This window comes from Pseudopipra pipra, chromosome 1 (assembly GCF_036250125.1).
Source record: "Pseudopipra pipra isolate bDixPip1 chromosome 1, bDixPip1.hap1, whole genome shotgun sequence".
In the NCBI taxonomy this organism is placed as follows: domain Eukaryota; kingdom Metazoa; phylum Chordata; class Aves; order Passeriformes; family Pipridae; genus Pseudopipra; species Pseudopipra pipra.
The window spans coordinates 138,052,635-138,065,563 of NC_087549.1; the positions used below are offsets into that span (position 1 = coordinate 138,052,635).

The window sequence follows — 12,929 nt, forward strand, 5'->3', positions numbered from 1 at the left end:
TCAACTGTTGGCCATTCCTTTGTGTGTCCTCGGCAATGAGAAAACACAAGGTGCAAACCAGTACGGGATGTTGTGGTAAGAGTGTCTATACCCTTCAAGGGTTTGCATCCCCAGAGGGCTGGCTGTTTGATGTGTTCTACCACCCCACCTGCCCTTTGTAGCACAGCTGCCCTGAGGTCAGTGTGCTCTGCACATCTGCAGCCTGTCAGAGAAACCAATGACTTGGGCTAGTTACAAGCCTGTTCCTATGCTGTGAGTGTCCAGCATTCTCACCTCCCCTTGTTCAGGGGAGGTGCTGGTTTTTTAGACTGTGTTGTCAGATTTAAAGATGCCACAGTTGAGGTTTCTGGCTCTGTTTACTCCATTCGTTTACATATATTTGCTTGTAATGCGAAAGTCTTGCTTAAATGTTATGTCCACTTTTTCTTTTGCCAGTGAGCTGGAGGCATTTGTTGAAGACCTGAAGAAGGATTCTGCTGCTTCCAGCAAGACAGTTACACTGAAAGATGTTGAAGATGGAGCCTTTCTTTTGCGTCAAGTGGGAGAAGCTGTTGCTACTCTGAAAGGTATGTACTTTTCCTTTTTACTTGTGTTTCTTTTCTTTTAACCACAGTGGATGAGACCAGTTTTGCCTTTGATCTGGGGGCATTAACTTTTACTTCCGGAAAGATTTGGAGTTGGGATTAGGGAGCTTGCTGCATGGCCCCTGGAGAGAGCTAGATGCTTGACTGATTGACATTCACCCAATCATCCATTACTCCCCAGGGCTTTTATCATTCCCTCTTCGGCTTCACAGTTGTTTTCTTTGCAGGAGAGTTCCCGACATTGCAGAATAAAATGCGTGCGATCCTCCGAATTGAGGTAGAAGCTGTGAGGTTCCTAAAGGAAGAGCCACACAAGCTAGACAGTTTGCTGAAACGTGTGCGCAGCATGACCGATATCCTTACTATACTCAGGAGGTGAGGGGTTTTTTTTTCCTTCATACCTAAAGAATTTCCTCAAGCAAGGCTGGAACAGCTTTTGGGTTTGTGTCCTCTCCCTCTCCCCAGGCAATTCTTAGAAATTCAGCTTGCTTGCAGTATTTATAAATTACTCCTAGAGCCCTCTCAAGGGAAATTCCTGTGCTCTGTGCAGTGTTTCTGTTCTGACCAACAGCCTCAGTCATTGAAATCTTACAATTGAAACTAGTTCCCTCTCAACTCAGCACTACCAGGTTTGGGAAGTACTTGGATGAGAAAACTTAGAGAGTGCAACAGTCCCATATGTGAGCTAATTAACTCTAGGCATTTACAGCTTTTTAAGCTAACTGAAATATTCTCTGACACTGAAACATGCATCCCCTAAAATGTAACAGTAAGAAATTAAACAAGAAAAGAGTCTAAGGGGTAAAGGTATCCTAAGCCTTCTAAAAGAAAGAAATTATTTACAATACACTTCTGAATTAATGCAAATTCTTTATTCTCGTCTTTACAAGGAAGATGCATGAGAGAAAGTTGAAATATTAGATAAAACTTATGTCCACTAAGTGCCAGTGTTTAGCTGTGTTTGTCACAATATATGAGCAGTAAATGACTGCTGATTTATATGACTCAGTAGGCATTGAATTTAGTTCCTACTCAAAACTGTTGGTGGTGGTGGTCTCAATTTTACATCAGTTACAAGAAAATGTAAATCCTAAGACTATTGTCACTACCGTTATTCTAAGGAATGTAGGGTTGTCATCGTTTCCATGTATCCTGGAGCATATGTAAAATGGATTTGCCAGTACTGGCAGATGGATCAAATGGGTTATGTAACAGGTCTTCTAAGAGCCATTACTTATTTTTTCCATGCAGATAAACATCTATATCCTTTCACATTAGTTTCCTTTTCTTAAAAATTACTACAGTTATTTCCTGTCTTGTCCTGCTTGGAAAGAAAAATAGAACAATAAGTTATGCATGCCAAGGTTGACTTGAAAGTCATTTTTTGTAGCAAAATTACATACTAAGCTTCTTAAAGTCTGTTTCAGTAATGGAAAAACTGATGGCATTTGATGGCTCTCCACACTCGGAAGCTCACTCATTTCACAGCTAGATGCCAGAAATAGTTGCCTCTTTACATCCTCAGCTCATCCTACCCCACACTCTTGACAGACAAGACCTTTGTGGAGTATCATTTGATATAGAACCTTCATTTGAAGGCTCTGTTTTGGCAATATGCCAGACTACTACCTCACATTATGTGTAACTTCACCTTTCTGTGCCAATAGTACAGGAACATCTCATTTAGCTAGATACAGAGTACAACATTTAAGTCAACTGATTTCTATTCTTTATTCTCTATTTTCTATTCTAAAAATCAACCCACTGTAACTCATGGTTTGGTCAAAAAGTGCCAGTACATCAGTAAAGGTTTGTAAACATTTTAAAAGGCAGAACTATCCAAATTAAGACTGGCCTCTTCAAAATTCTGAGCCCCTGACTCTGAGAGAAAACTGTAAAATCAACGTGACTGAGAGCATCAGGAAGAAAACCCACCAGTTTGGTCATTTTGATATAGGTGCGTTTTCCTTGCAAGAGTTTATTGTTATGTACTGTTCACGACTCACCTGTGTGTTAACCGTGTGCCACGCTGTTGTGTTCAATTTGGCTGGGCAGACATGTTACAGAAGGACTGCTGAGGGGTGTGGATCCATCCCAAGCCGTGCAATCCTCAGCTATGGAAAAGTCCACTGCAGCTGACACTCTGAAAAACCAGGAGGAGCACAAGCCTGCCCAGGGACATGCACAGCAAAATCTCACAGCAGTCACATCAGAGTCCCAGGTGTCATCAGTCAAGTCAGAAGTCATCCCCTTCTCAACAATGACTGTCCATCACGTGCAGAGCTCACCAGTTGTCATCCATCAGTCTCAGCACTCATCAGCCCTGGTCAACCATGCCCAGGGCTCACCCACTGCAGGCTCTCACAGCGAAGGTGTGCCAGGTCACCTCTCAGCCACCCCGCCAGCCCCCCTGCAAGAGCCCACAACAGGATCCCAGCCCACACAAGCCACACCAGCACCACAGGTCTCTGTCAATGGCACCACCATGCAAAGTCTTTTCATTGAGGAAATTCACAGTGCAAGTACCAGAAACCGAGCTGTATCAATTGAGGTACGGTGTGTTCTACTCAACCAGTTGTCCTCTCTTTGGGTCTGAGCTCCCTATCTCACTCTTGAGGCTGCAGGTGGGATTTTTCAAGTGCATTCTGGGGATTTATATGCCTAAGCCCTAACTACACTGTACTTCTGAAGATACCCTCTGATTTTGTCCTTGCTCATTGCAGAGGGACTAGAAGACTTGTAAAGGTCCCTTACAACCCAAACTATTCTAAGATTCTGTGATTTTAAATGCAACAGGAAAATTACATGTAACCAAAATGAATAACGCTGTTTTTTAAATTGTCTCTATTTAGGAAAAAAAAATTAGATTTCTATTTTAGAATACCTTAATTTTGAGCAATAGCATATAATTCTCTGGCAACACTTGCATCCGTGGATTTCATTCACTTTTTAAATCTCCATATTCCGTATTATGGAGAAGTAAAAGTGAAAGAGTGTGAAGTTCCAGTGGTTTCACACAGAGATATTGAGAAAACCCACAGCTGAACTGTTGTGTCTTACTGCAGACATGCACTTTAATCACCAGTGTAAGGCCTCTGTTCCTTTAGTGAGCAGTGGCCACTGTGTGTTTGTGCCATATCTAGCACAATGGATGTCAGAACCAGTGTGCAGTTAGTGTTAATGTATTTCCTCTAGTTGCTGACTAGAACAGAAAGAATCTATCCATATTGACCTATAATGTTTACAAATGGTTTTTATTTTTAAATAAGTGATCAAAATGGAAGTCAGAGAAATAAACAGATGCTTTACTGGTTTTGTTTAGAAAGCTGAAAAGAAGTGGGAAGAAAAAAGACAAAACCTTGATCACTATAATGGAAAGGAATTTGAAAAGCTCTTAGAAGAGGCCCAGGCCAATATAATGAAGTCAATTCCTAATCTGGAGATGCCTCCTCAGCCAGCAGCCCTGCCTAAAGGGGATGCAGCAGAAAAGCTAGAAGTCTCAGGTAAGGTTTTCTAGAGTAAATGGCACTAAAGAATTGCATATCTGGAAAAGAGAGGTTATTTTTCTGACTTTCTAGAATGGTTTCAATTTACAGATTTTTGTGATCTTGGGGAAGGACAAAGCAATCTCTGAATACACAAAAATCTGCTTTTAAAAGCAAGAATAATTTGCTATGTGTAGGTAGAACAGCAGTAAAAACTGGCAATTGCAAGCAGGAAGATCCAGATTAGGTTTTAGGAAAAAAACTCATAACAAAAAGGACTGCATGAGGCAATGAGGAGGATGCAAGGTCCCTGTGATTGGAGAGAATGGCTTAGACTAGCATTGATCAAGAATAAGTAGAGCTACTCTGTGGTGCCAAGGTGATGGGATGTCCTTTCAGTCCTATTTCTTTCACAATTTAACATACAGACATTCCATGTCTGAATTTCTTCACAATTCAAGGAGCAAAGAAGATGGCTCAGACAAACGCTGGATTTATCCCATTAGCCAAACATGAATCAGCTGTAAAATTCTTATCCAGCTACTTAAGCAATACTACATCTAGCTCTACTACTACGTCTGTCTCTGACAGAGGCAATGGGAGATACTGTCTGTGGGGAGCTGCTTTCTGCAGTCTGCTAGTAGTCTCCCAGTAACCCAGCAACTGATTTTAGAGGGAATATTTCCTCCTTTTCATATCCGTTATGAAACTTTGACACAGTAATTCCTCTATACCTGCTTATACAATTTGCATCCCCGCAGCTGTGGCAGCAAGCTCTGTCTTGTGAAGGAGCTTTCCTTCATCTGTTTTAAACTGATCATGTACTGGTTTCACCAAGCTCCCCATAGTTCTGATATTCTGCAATTTGGCAAAAAACCAGCTCTGCATTCCCTTTATAAAATCATGAAATCATGGAGGCAGTGGATAAACCTTTATCATATCCTGGAGCTCCCAGCCTGCGCCACAGACTTCAGACTGCAAACTTGCAGCTTTTCTGGTCCCTCCGTCCAGGCCAGCTGCTCCCTCCCCAGGCTAGATTCTGTTGTCCTTCTCTAACTCCACTATGTCCTTCTGGAGCTGTGGAGGTCAGAGCTGCATGCTGCACTCAAGGTGTTGGCATGCCAACCTTGTAAATAGCTGAAAAACAATGCCCTGGGGTTTGTGTGGACAAATTCATGTAGAATTTGGGAGGAGTGTTTTCAGATCCAGCATTTTGTTCTGGGTGCACCCTTGACACTGCCAAGTTGTGGCTTTTTGGATGTTTCACAACATACATGTTTAAAATAAATTCTGTTGAACCTCCCAAAATAATTTTAGAATCCTGGCACCATTCAGTGAGGTTACTGGCTATCAACACAATTAGCTTGTATAATGTGTGGCATAAATAGAAAAAGTGCAAAAAAAGTACCATATGGGTGCAGTGAGCTGTGACATCTTAAAAAGTGCAAGGGACAGTAACTGAGAAGTTTTGTAACTTGCATAGTTAACTAATCCACTTCTAGAATACAGTTTTGCACAGTGTGCAGCCAGCAGATTTAAGAAGAAATTTGATGAGATTGAGACATTTGCCTTCTGTTGTGCATAATGAATCCTGTAATAGTAACATGAATACAGGAACAGCAAAACTTTTCCTTAATATCTGATTAAATATCTCACGTACCACTCAGCTCTTCTGTGATTCAGGATGAAAAGTTCAATATCAGTCTGCTGTAGATTAGAAAACTGAGCACTGTAAGAAAAGACAGACCACCTATTTACCAATATAATGCATAAGAAATTTTGGCCATAAATTAGCAGAGCCCTCCTTTAGCTCAGCTGCAGAACCCAGACAGATCTTGTTGCCAGATTATGTTGTCTCAGCCATTCTCCACGCAGAACCTCTCCCAGTGAAGAAAACCTTTTTTTTTGCTCTGCAAAACACAAAGCAAAGTAAAATTACACACTTTGCACAGTCTTTCAGAGGACTGTAAATGTTTCTTTAGTGTCTTAACTCTAACACATCTTTGTATCAACATTGTTCAATGAAAAATTTGGGGAATATTTCTAGCATGTACATTAGAAATTGGGCTCCTTCATCTCTCTTTGTGCCTTCATATATGAGAATGCCCTGATTTTTGCAAGTGCTGAGTGATCAGTAGCACTTTTTCATTAAAGATAGTTTATCTGACTGTCTCAAGGCAGGCATTATTATTTTGAAATTTTTTGGATTTATTTTGGTACAAGTAGAAGTCTGTATGGTGGAAGAAATTAATTCCAGTCTATCTGTGCCTGTTGAAGAATGCTGCAGTTTAGTGAAACAGCTGGCAACAAACAACTCCCATTTTGTTCACAGAAGTGCTGAGCCCTTTGGCATCAAAGATAGGGTTCCATAAAGGGTAGGGTTTGTTCATGGGCATTCTCAGGCTCAGTGAGTTGAACTTATTCAGTTACTTATTCAGTTACTCCTCCTTCTTTAAATATGCCAGAATTCAGCCATGGGACAGGGGGAATGTATCAGAATAAGGTCTTTCACTCAGTTTTTTTCCTCCCAAGTTTTTTTCCTTCCCAGTTATATTGGAGAAATATAATTTTTTAGTAAATAAAGCTTCAAAGGTGGATTTCTATTTTACGTCTTCCCCAGTGTCACTGTACTGACTGTGAGCAAACCCCATCACCACCTCTCCTTAGTGACTCCAGGTAAGGGATGTGAAGGGAATTAGCCTCGATAACCTGTGCACATGCCACACTCACTGACAGTTTCTTTTACCTGTATTCCTCCTTTTTATCTCTCATTTTGAAGATGGAGATGGATGAGTGTCTCAGAGATGTGAATGATGGTAGGAATCATGCTCTCTTTGTGTCTTCCATGTCTCTCATCCAGTCTTACTCTCATTAAGTGGGAGAAAAACTTGGACATTCTTGCAGTCAGAGCCACTACCAGTTTGAGATTAATGGGTTGTGCCTATTAAAAGGAGCGCAAGGATTTGCAAAGGTCCTACATCATAGTCTGCTAAACAGCATCTTTTACAGCAGCAGATCTTACTTTGGACTGGTAGGACTACATCTGATGTAATTAAAAACTAAGTGGTATGTATTGACCAAGGAAGTGGTCAAATGTAAAGTGCATCTGGAAATTCCTGCAATCCTGCAAGTGAGTGCCAGATAACCAGGGAGGGATATAATACAACAGAACATTTCATTAAGCTTAAATAGCTTCAAAGAACATTTGAGCTAAGAAGGGAACAAAGATGAGGCTGGGTCAGACAAGGGCTCTGTCCAGCCCCAGTGGCCAGCTGGAGCATTGGAGGAGCCTGACACAGCCCCAGGAGTGTGCAGTTGGGCAATTACTTGCCCAGAGGGAACACTTAGCCCTAAACAGCTGGGTAATCCCAAAAGCAGGACATTTTATCTTTCTGGATTGTATTTATTCCAGCTGTTTATATAACACTGAGTAGCTGCAGAAAGGTCATTCTTTTGCTCTTGTAAATGAACATTGTAAACGGCAGTGTGAAAATGGTGGCTTTTGCCATGTATTATGCCTGTGAGCAGTAACATGTAGGGGCAGGTCACGAGCAGGGTAATGCTGCTTCTGAAAAAAGTGCTGTCCAGAGACAGTGGGGAGGAGGAAGTGGCAGCTGGTGGGGAAGCATAGTCAAGGGGAATGCCAGTTTCAGAAACTGGTCTTCTCTTGAAGACTCTCCTCAGATAGCAAGGGCTGGTTCTGCTCAGCCTTTGTGTGTGGTATTTGAATCTTCTTGGGTAAGAAAAATGTATATAGGGCTCTTATATGGTAATTCAAGGGCAAAACTGTGCATTCCTGGAATAGTAGTAAATAAAGTGAAAATAAATGCCTTTCCAGTTGAGGCAGATATGCAAATACTGTTTTCCTCTCCTTCACCTATGCTTACTTTGTGCTGCTCTGTTTACCTGCAGAAGAACTTCCTGATGGAGAACAGGATAATGACAAGCTGACCAAGTCTCCGCCTCCTCCACCTCCACGGCGCAGTTACCTGCCAGGGTCAGGACTAACCACGACGAGATCGGGAGATGTTGTCTATACAGCCAGAAAAGAGGCTGCTGCTGTCAAGGTTTGATGATTCATACTCTAGGCAGTCAGGCTGTTGATGAGTGGTTGGCAGAGAGACAGGCCACAGTCTTGGGCCTATGAAATAATGTTGAGACAGAGTATGTCCTGGAGAGCTACTGAGACTGCTTACCAGGATACACTTCTCTTAGGCCAAATGAACAAGTAGGATTTGACCAGTTCTGTTTACAGGAGTCTTGCTGCTCATATTTCCTAGCAATGTAGAAGGCAAATTACAGGCTGTTTTCCTTTAGAGTGGTAAGAAGATTAAAAATAAAAAAAAAAAAAAAGCATGCTTTAGACAGATGGGGACGATCAGCTCAGATTTCAGTGTTGTTACAGAAATGTTGCAAATTAGTTTCTTTGGGCTTCTTTTCCCCATCTGTTCTGTTCTCTGAAGGAAGTGGAGGGAAGTCCAAGTTAGGAAGCTTTTTAATCTGTGAACATGCAACATCATCAGCGATATTGGTTGTTTTTTAACTGATGAAGTAGCAGGAAGAAGGACATTGCAATAGGGGAGTTCCAGTAGTGTTGAATTTTTAGTGTTTGCTTTGCATCAAGAGGGCTCAACTATATCATCTGTCTGTGCTTTCTTATCCACTTGTAGGAATGCAGTGAGGATGCTGGGCAAATAGCACAATCCAAAGCCCCTAAAGAGGATCAGGCATTGTCTCGGAGCACAGGACATGCTATAGCATCAGCTGCAAAAGATGAAGAGGAAGAGGAAGGAGATAAAATAATGGCTGAATTACAGGTATGCCTTTTGGGTTGCACATGAAGACACCTGTGCCTGGTATAATTTCTAGGGCCTCAGCACAATTTCTAGCTCAGAACATGAAGGAAAGTAGGTCTGCCAGTCTCATCCAGTCCCACATTGTTGCACTGAGTGGTACACTTTTTGGAAGCACCACCCAAATTTTGTTCAAGAGGTCTGAAGCTGAGAGAGTGATCAAGAATGTACTAGCTGCCACTGGAGAAGCCTGCAAAGGTAGATGGGACAAGTGAAATATTGGTGTGCATTTGGTGTTGTTGTCCCTGGCCTAGTATTGCTCACCTAGTACCAGAATGGCAAAGTGCTGAGAGCTTTGTTAACTTCAGTGGGAACAGAGAATGTGGGCTCTGCTTCTGCTGGGCTGTGCTCACTCATTCTGTGCTATGGTTCGAAGTTTCCTGGAGTGTCTGAGCACTGAGACATTGCCTGTTCCCCATTGTGTAACTGGTACATTACTCTGCTAGTGGCATAGAAGTAGTGCTCTCTTGCTGGTCCTTCACTTAACATCACATAGGCCAATTTACTTCAGTGATGGCCATGCTACTGTAAAAGCCAACTATTCCAGGTGCCATCAGTGAGCTCCAGCTTCCCAGGGGCACCTGCTGTCCTCTTCCATGCCCACATGAGGAAAGGAGATGTGGGTCAGCTTAACTGGCTATAATTTCTGACAGTGTGTTTCAGAGCACTGTCACGGCATGAGATGATTCCTGCTGTCCACCTGCCAAAAGGTGGGTTTGGTGCTGCCCAGGGAGCACTTGCAGCACAGGAGACATGGGCATTAAGCAGTAACTGTTATGTCTTGATGGGTGCACCCTGCCCCTTTGCTCTGTTCTCACCCACCAGTGCTTCAGACAGCTGCTTTGCAGGGACCAACTGCTAATGACCAGCGTGACAGGAGAGCTGGGGACAGGGAAACTGTCACATCATCTCCTGTCTCTGGGAAAGCAGCCTGTCTGCCTTGCAACTGGTGACAGTGAAGTGGAGGTCAGGGTCTGGAAAGGGGGGCAGAGAGGAGCCAAGGAGGAGAAATAGGCGTGGTTGCTCAGCAGGGGGATGTGTGTTTAAATAATAGTTTTGGGGACTAGAAATATTCATTTTAAAGTGATACCAAATACCAGGTATATTTTAGAAGGTTAACAGAGTACCATGTTTTAGAAAGGGCAAATTTCTTGATCTAGAAGCTACAGGCTCATTAGTTTGATATCAGTCATAGGTAGAAAAAATGGAAAATTATGTATGAGATTCAATCAGTGAAGAGCTAAAGGACAGATATAAACAGTTACGCAGTAAATACAATGCAGTGGAGCACAGATCTGTCAAAGCAAACAACACTCTTTGATCAGGTAACAGGTTTAACTGCTTAAACTGAATTGTATACCTATACACATTTTTGATCAAACATGATACAACATTCTGATAAAAATATCATACCTCAGAGTATACCAGAAAAGCCCTATCATATAGGACAATTGAGTTGACTGGGGTTGAAAGCGCTGCCCTTGGTGCAGGTGTTTATAGGCAAGTCCCGTAGGGATCAGCTACAGGCTCAGTGTCACTCTGTACTTTCATCAAGAACCTAGAAATACATTTAAAATTATGATAGCAATCACTTAATGGTCATGTGGACTATAAAGTCTGCATGAAGAACAACAACATATAGTCCAGGCCACAACTGCCTGGACAATGTCTTGAAAAAAAACCCAGGATTTGCAGTAGGAAGTTGACAGGAGCTCCCAGGTCAGTGCTGTTGCTACGAAATTGTGTCTGCTTTAGATGTAGATGTGAGAACAGAGAGTATTTTCATCTCTGTGTACAGGATCAGCGAGATCAACACTGGGCTGCTGCACCCATAGCTAAGTATCCATGTGTCCCTCATTTGAAAAGACCATTAAGAATATGAAGGTTTAGAAGAGTACAATGTGAAGATTTTTAATATAGCAGAAAAAGACATAATAATAAGCAGCTGCTGTAGCACAAAATGTATTTGGAGATTGTTACAGATATTTCAGAGCAAAGTAGATAAATTAACAGATTACCAAAGGGAAATAGTGGCTCCTTTGTCACTTGAAACCTGAAGGACTTTGAGGATGCCTGACTCAAACCTACATCACTGGTCTCGCAAATAGGTAATCTATTTGTGGGGAAAAGTCCATATCCTGTATTATGAGGAGCAACACTATTTTTTCTATTAGTTTCATGTTATCTTAGGTACTCTGGTCTATAAACACAAATGGGATGTGGTGAAAAAAACAGAAGAAACTCTACATCCTGATTTTTTCACTGTATTTTTTTAATTATTCTTTCTTTTCTGATTTGCATAAACATGCAATACATATTAGGATTACAGTCTTTAAAGAACAGGCCTGATTCTAATTGTAATCAGGGCTCTTCATTTCATGAGTTACCAGGAATTAAATAATTTCCCTAATACATGGTATAAAAATAAAATCTTTCTGCACATCATGGTGTGTCTGACTCCTGTAAGCACTTCTCCCTCTTCGCTTTGGCTGGCAGAGATGTCCTGCCTGTACATCTCACTTGAAGGTGTGCTATGCCAGTAGAGGCCTGCAGAAATTCCAGGGATGCACATTTGCAGCCAGCACTGCACAGTGATAGTGGCAGTGATAGTTTTGCTCCTCCAGATCTAGGAGCCAATTGCATAGAGAAACTCAAAGGAAATGGAGGGAGGATAGCAAGATAAAGGGATAAAAAGTCCAGGCCATGCCTTGGGGTACACATGGTGGAAGGCCAGTGGTCCACAATGTCCATATGTTTGGGACTGTCACTGTCTGGTGCATTAATGACGACTGTGGTAAAGACACATCTCCATGGCTAAAGTTTTAATAACGGTTTGTGTGGGGAGAAGTGGAGCTATGTAAGTCTTGCATGACTACCAGCCACTAGGAAGTAGGTACTGTCACAAGCCAAAGTTTGTCATGGGCTTCCTACTTAAATTTGGATAGTTTGTAACACCTTGGTGTGCCTTCATCTCCCCCTCTGCAAAATCAGAAATCAAGCTCATCCTCCTTACAGGGAGCACTGAGGTCGGCATGATGTTAGAGTGCGGTCTTGGCAGACCAGAGCAAATGCCCTGGTTCTCTTGGGCTGATAGTCTAAAATATCTATTATCTCACAAGCTTGTAGATAACACTGTTGACCTGTGACTGTTAAAAAAAAAATACTCTCTTTGTAGTCAGTCATCTCCAGACGTTTCTGTGTAAAAATTCTTGGTCTCCTGATAACCTGCAGTATTTATTTCCTAGGCTTTCCAGAAGTGCTCTTTTATGGATGTAAACTCAAACAGTCATGCTGAACAGTCCAGAAATGATACACATGTTAAAGACATAAGGCCTGGGACTTTAATGCATCACAAGGAAAAGAAGGTAACAAGTGGCAATTGTAAACATGCCACCCGGTCTTGGCATAACCTTCTTTCCTTCAAAACTAATCTTATATCTCACGTCCTGTTCTTTTTAACACCCACCCACCACTGCCCAGTGGTTTCCTTCCTTTTATCTCAGTATGGTTCAGAAACTCTCACATGGAACATTACAATAAACTACATTATGTGTCTCATCAGCAATTATACAGTGGTTGCATGAAGTTTTATGATTCTGTAAAATCGAAATTAAAAGAGGATCCGTCAGTTTCTGCCAAAGAGATGTTCTTCTTAGAACATCCATCCTGTACTGCTCTGGCAGTGGATGGTGAAGCATCTCTCCTAAGCTTGATTCTCCTAGAGGGGAATAAATGGTTCTTCTCAGTCTCTAGAACCAATTTAGAGAACTTCTGGTGTATTTTATTTCATTTGTTGGTCCCAGGAATAGTTATTAGATATCCAGGAATCCCATTCAGTTTATTGGTTGACAGAGTCAAGGTGGATAAGCAGAATTTGCCCTTATGCTAAAAGTTAATGCCCAAAATTCACTCTTCAGTTGTGGGACTCAGAAGGAGGTTCCACGTATCTGGGTCTGTAGCCAAGCTGGGGTGAATTTCACAGCTGTGTCTGCACTGGAGCTGGCAAT

General features: G+C 41.9%; 1 protein-coding gene across 22 annotated transcripts in view; it reads left to right on the plus strand.

The window, feature by feature from the left end:
* The window catches only part of KIAA1217 (KIAA1217 ortholog), a 352,288-nt gene that overhangs the window by 332,319 nt on the left and 7,040 nt on the right, over nt 1–12,929 (plus strand). For 17 of the 22 annotated variants that reach the window (XR_010425105.1, XM_064635474.1, XM_064635506.1 and 14 more), the window contains 7 exons: nt 436–566; nt 812–959; nt 2,640–3,135; nt 3,907–4,087; nt 7,982–8,136; nt 8,740–8,886; nt 12,168–12,287. Coding sequence is in view for 21 of the 22 variants with exons in the window: in XM_064635474.1 (XP_064491544.1) it covers nt 436–566; nt 812–959; nt 2,640–3,135; nt 3,907–4,087; nt 7,982–8,136; nt 8,740–8,886; nt 12,168–12,287 (1,378 nt within the window). In the remaining variant the exon portion in view is untranslated. The remainder of the gene's footprint in view (nt 1–435; nt 567–811; nt 960–2,639; nt 3,136–3,906; nt 4,088–7,981; nt 8,137–8,739; nt 8,887–12,167; nt 12,288–12,929) is intronic. The other 5 variants (XM_064635587.1, XM_064635456.1, XM_064635550.1 and 2 more) reach the window with 2 other exon arrangements.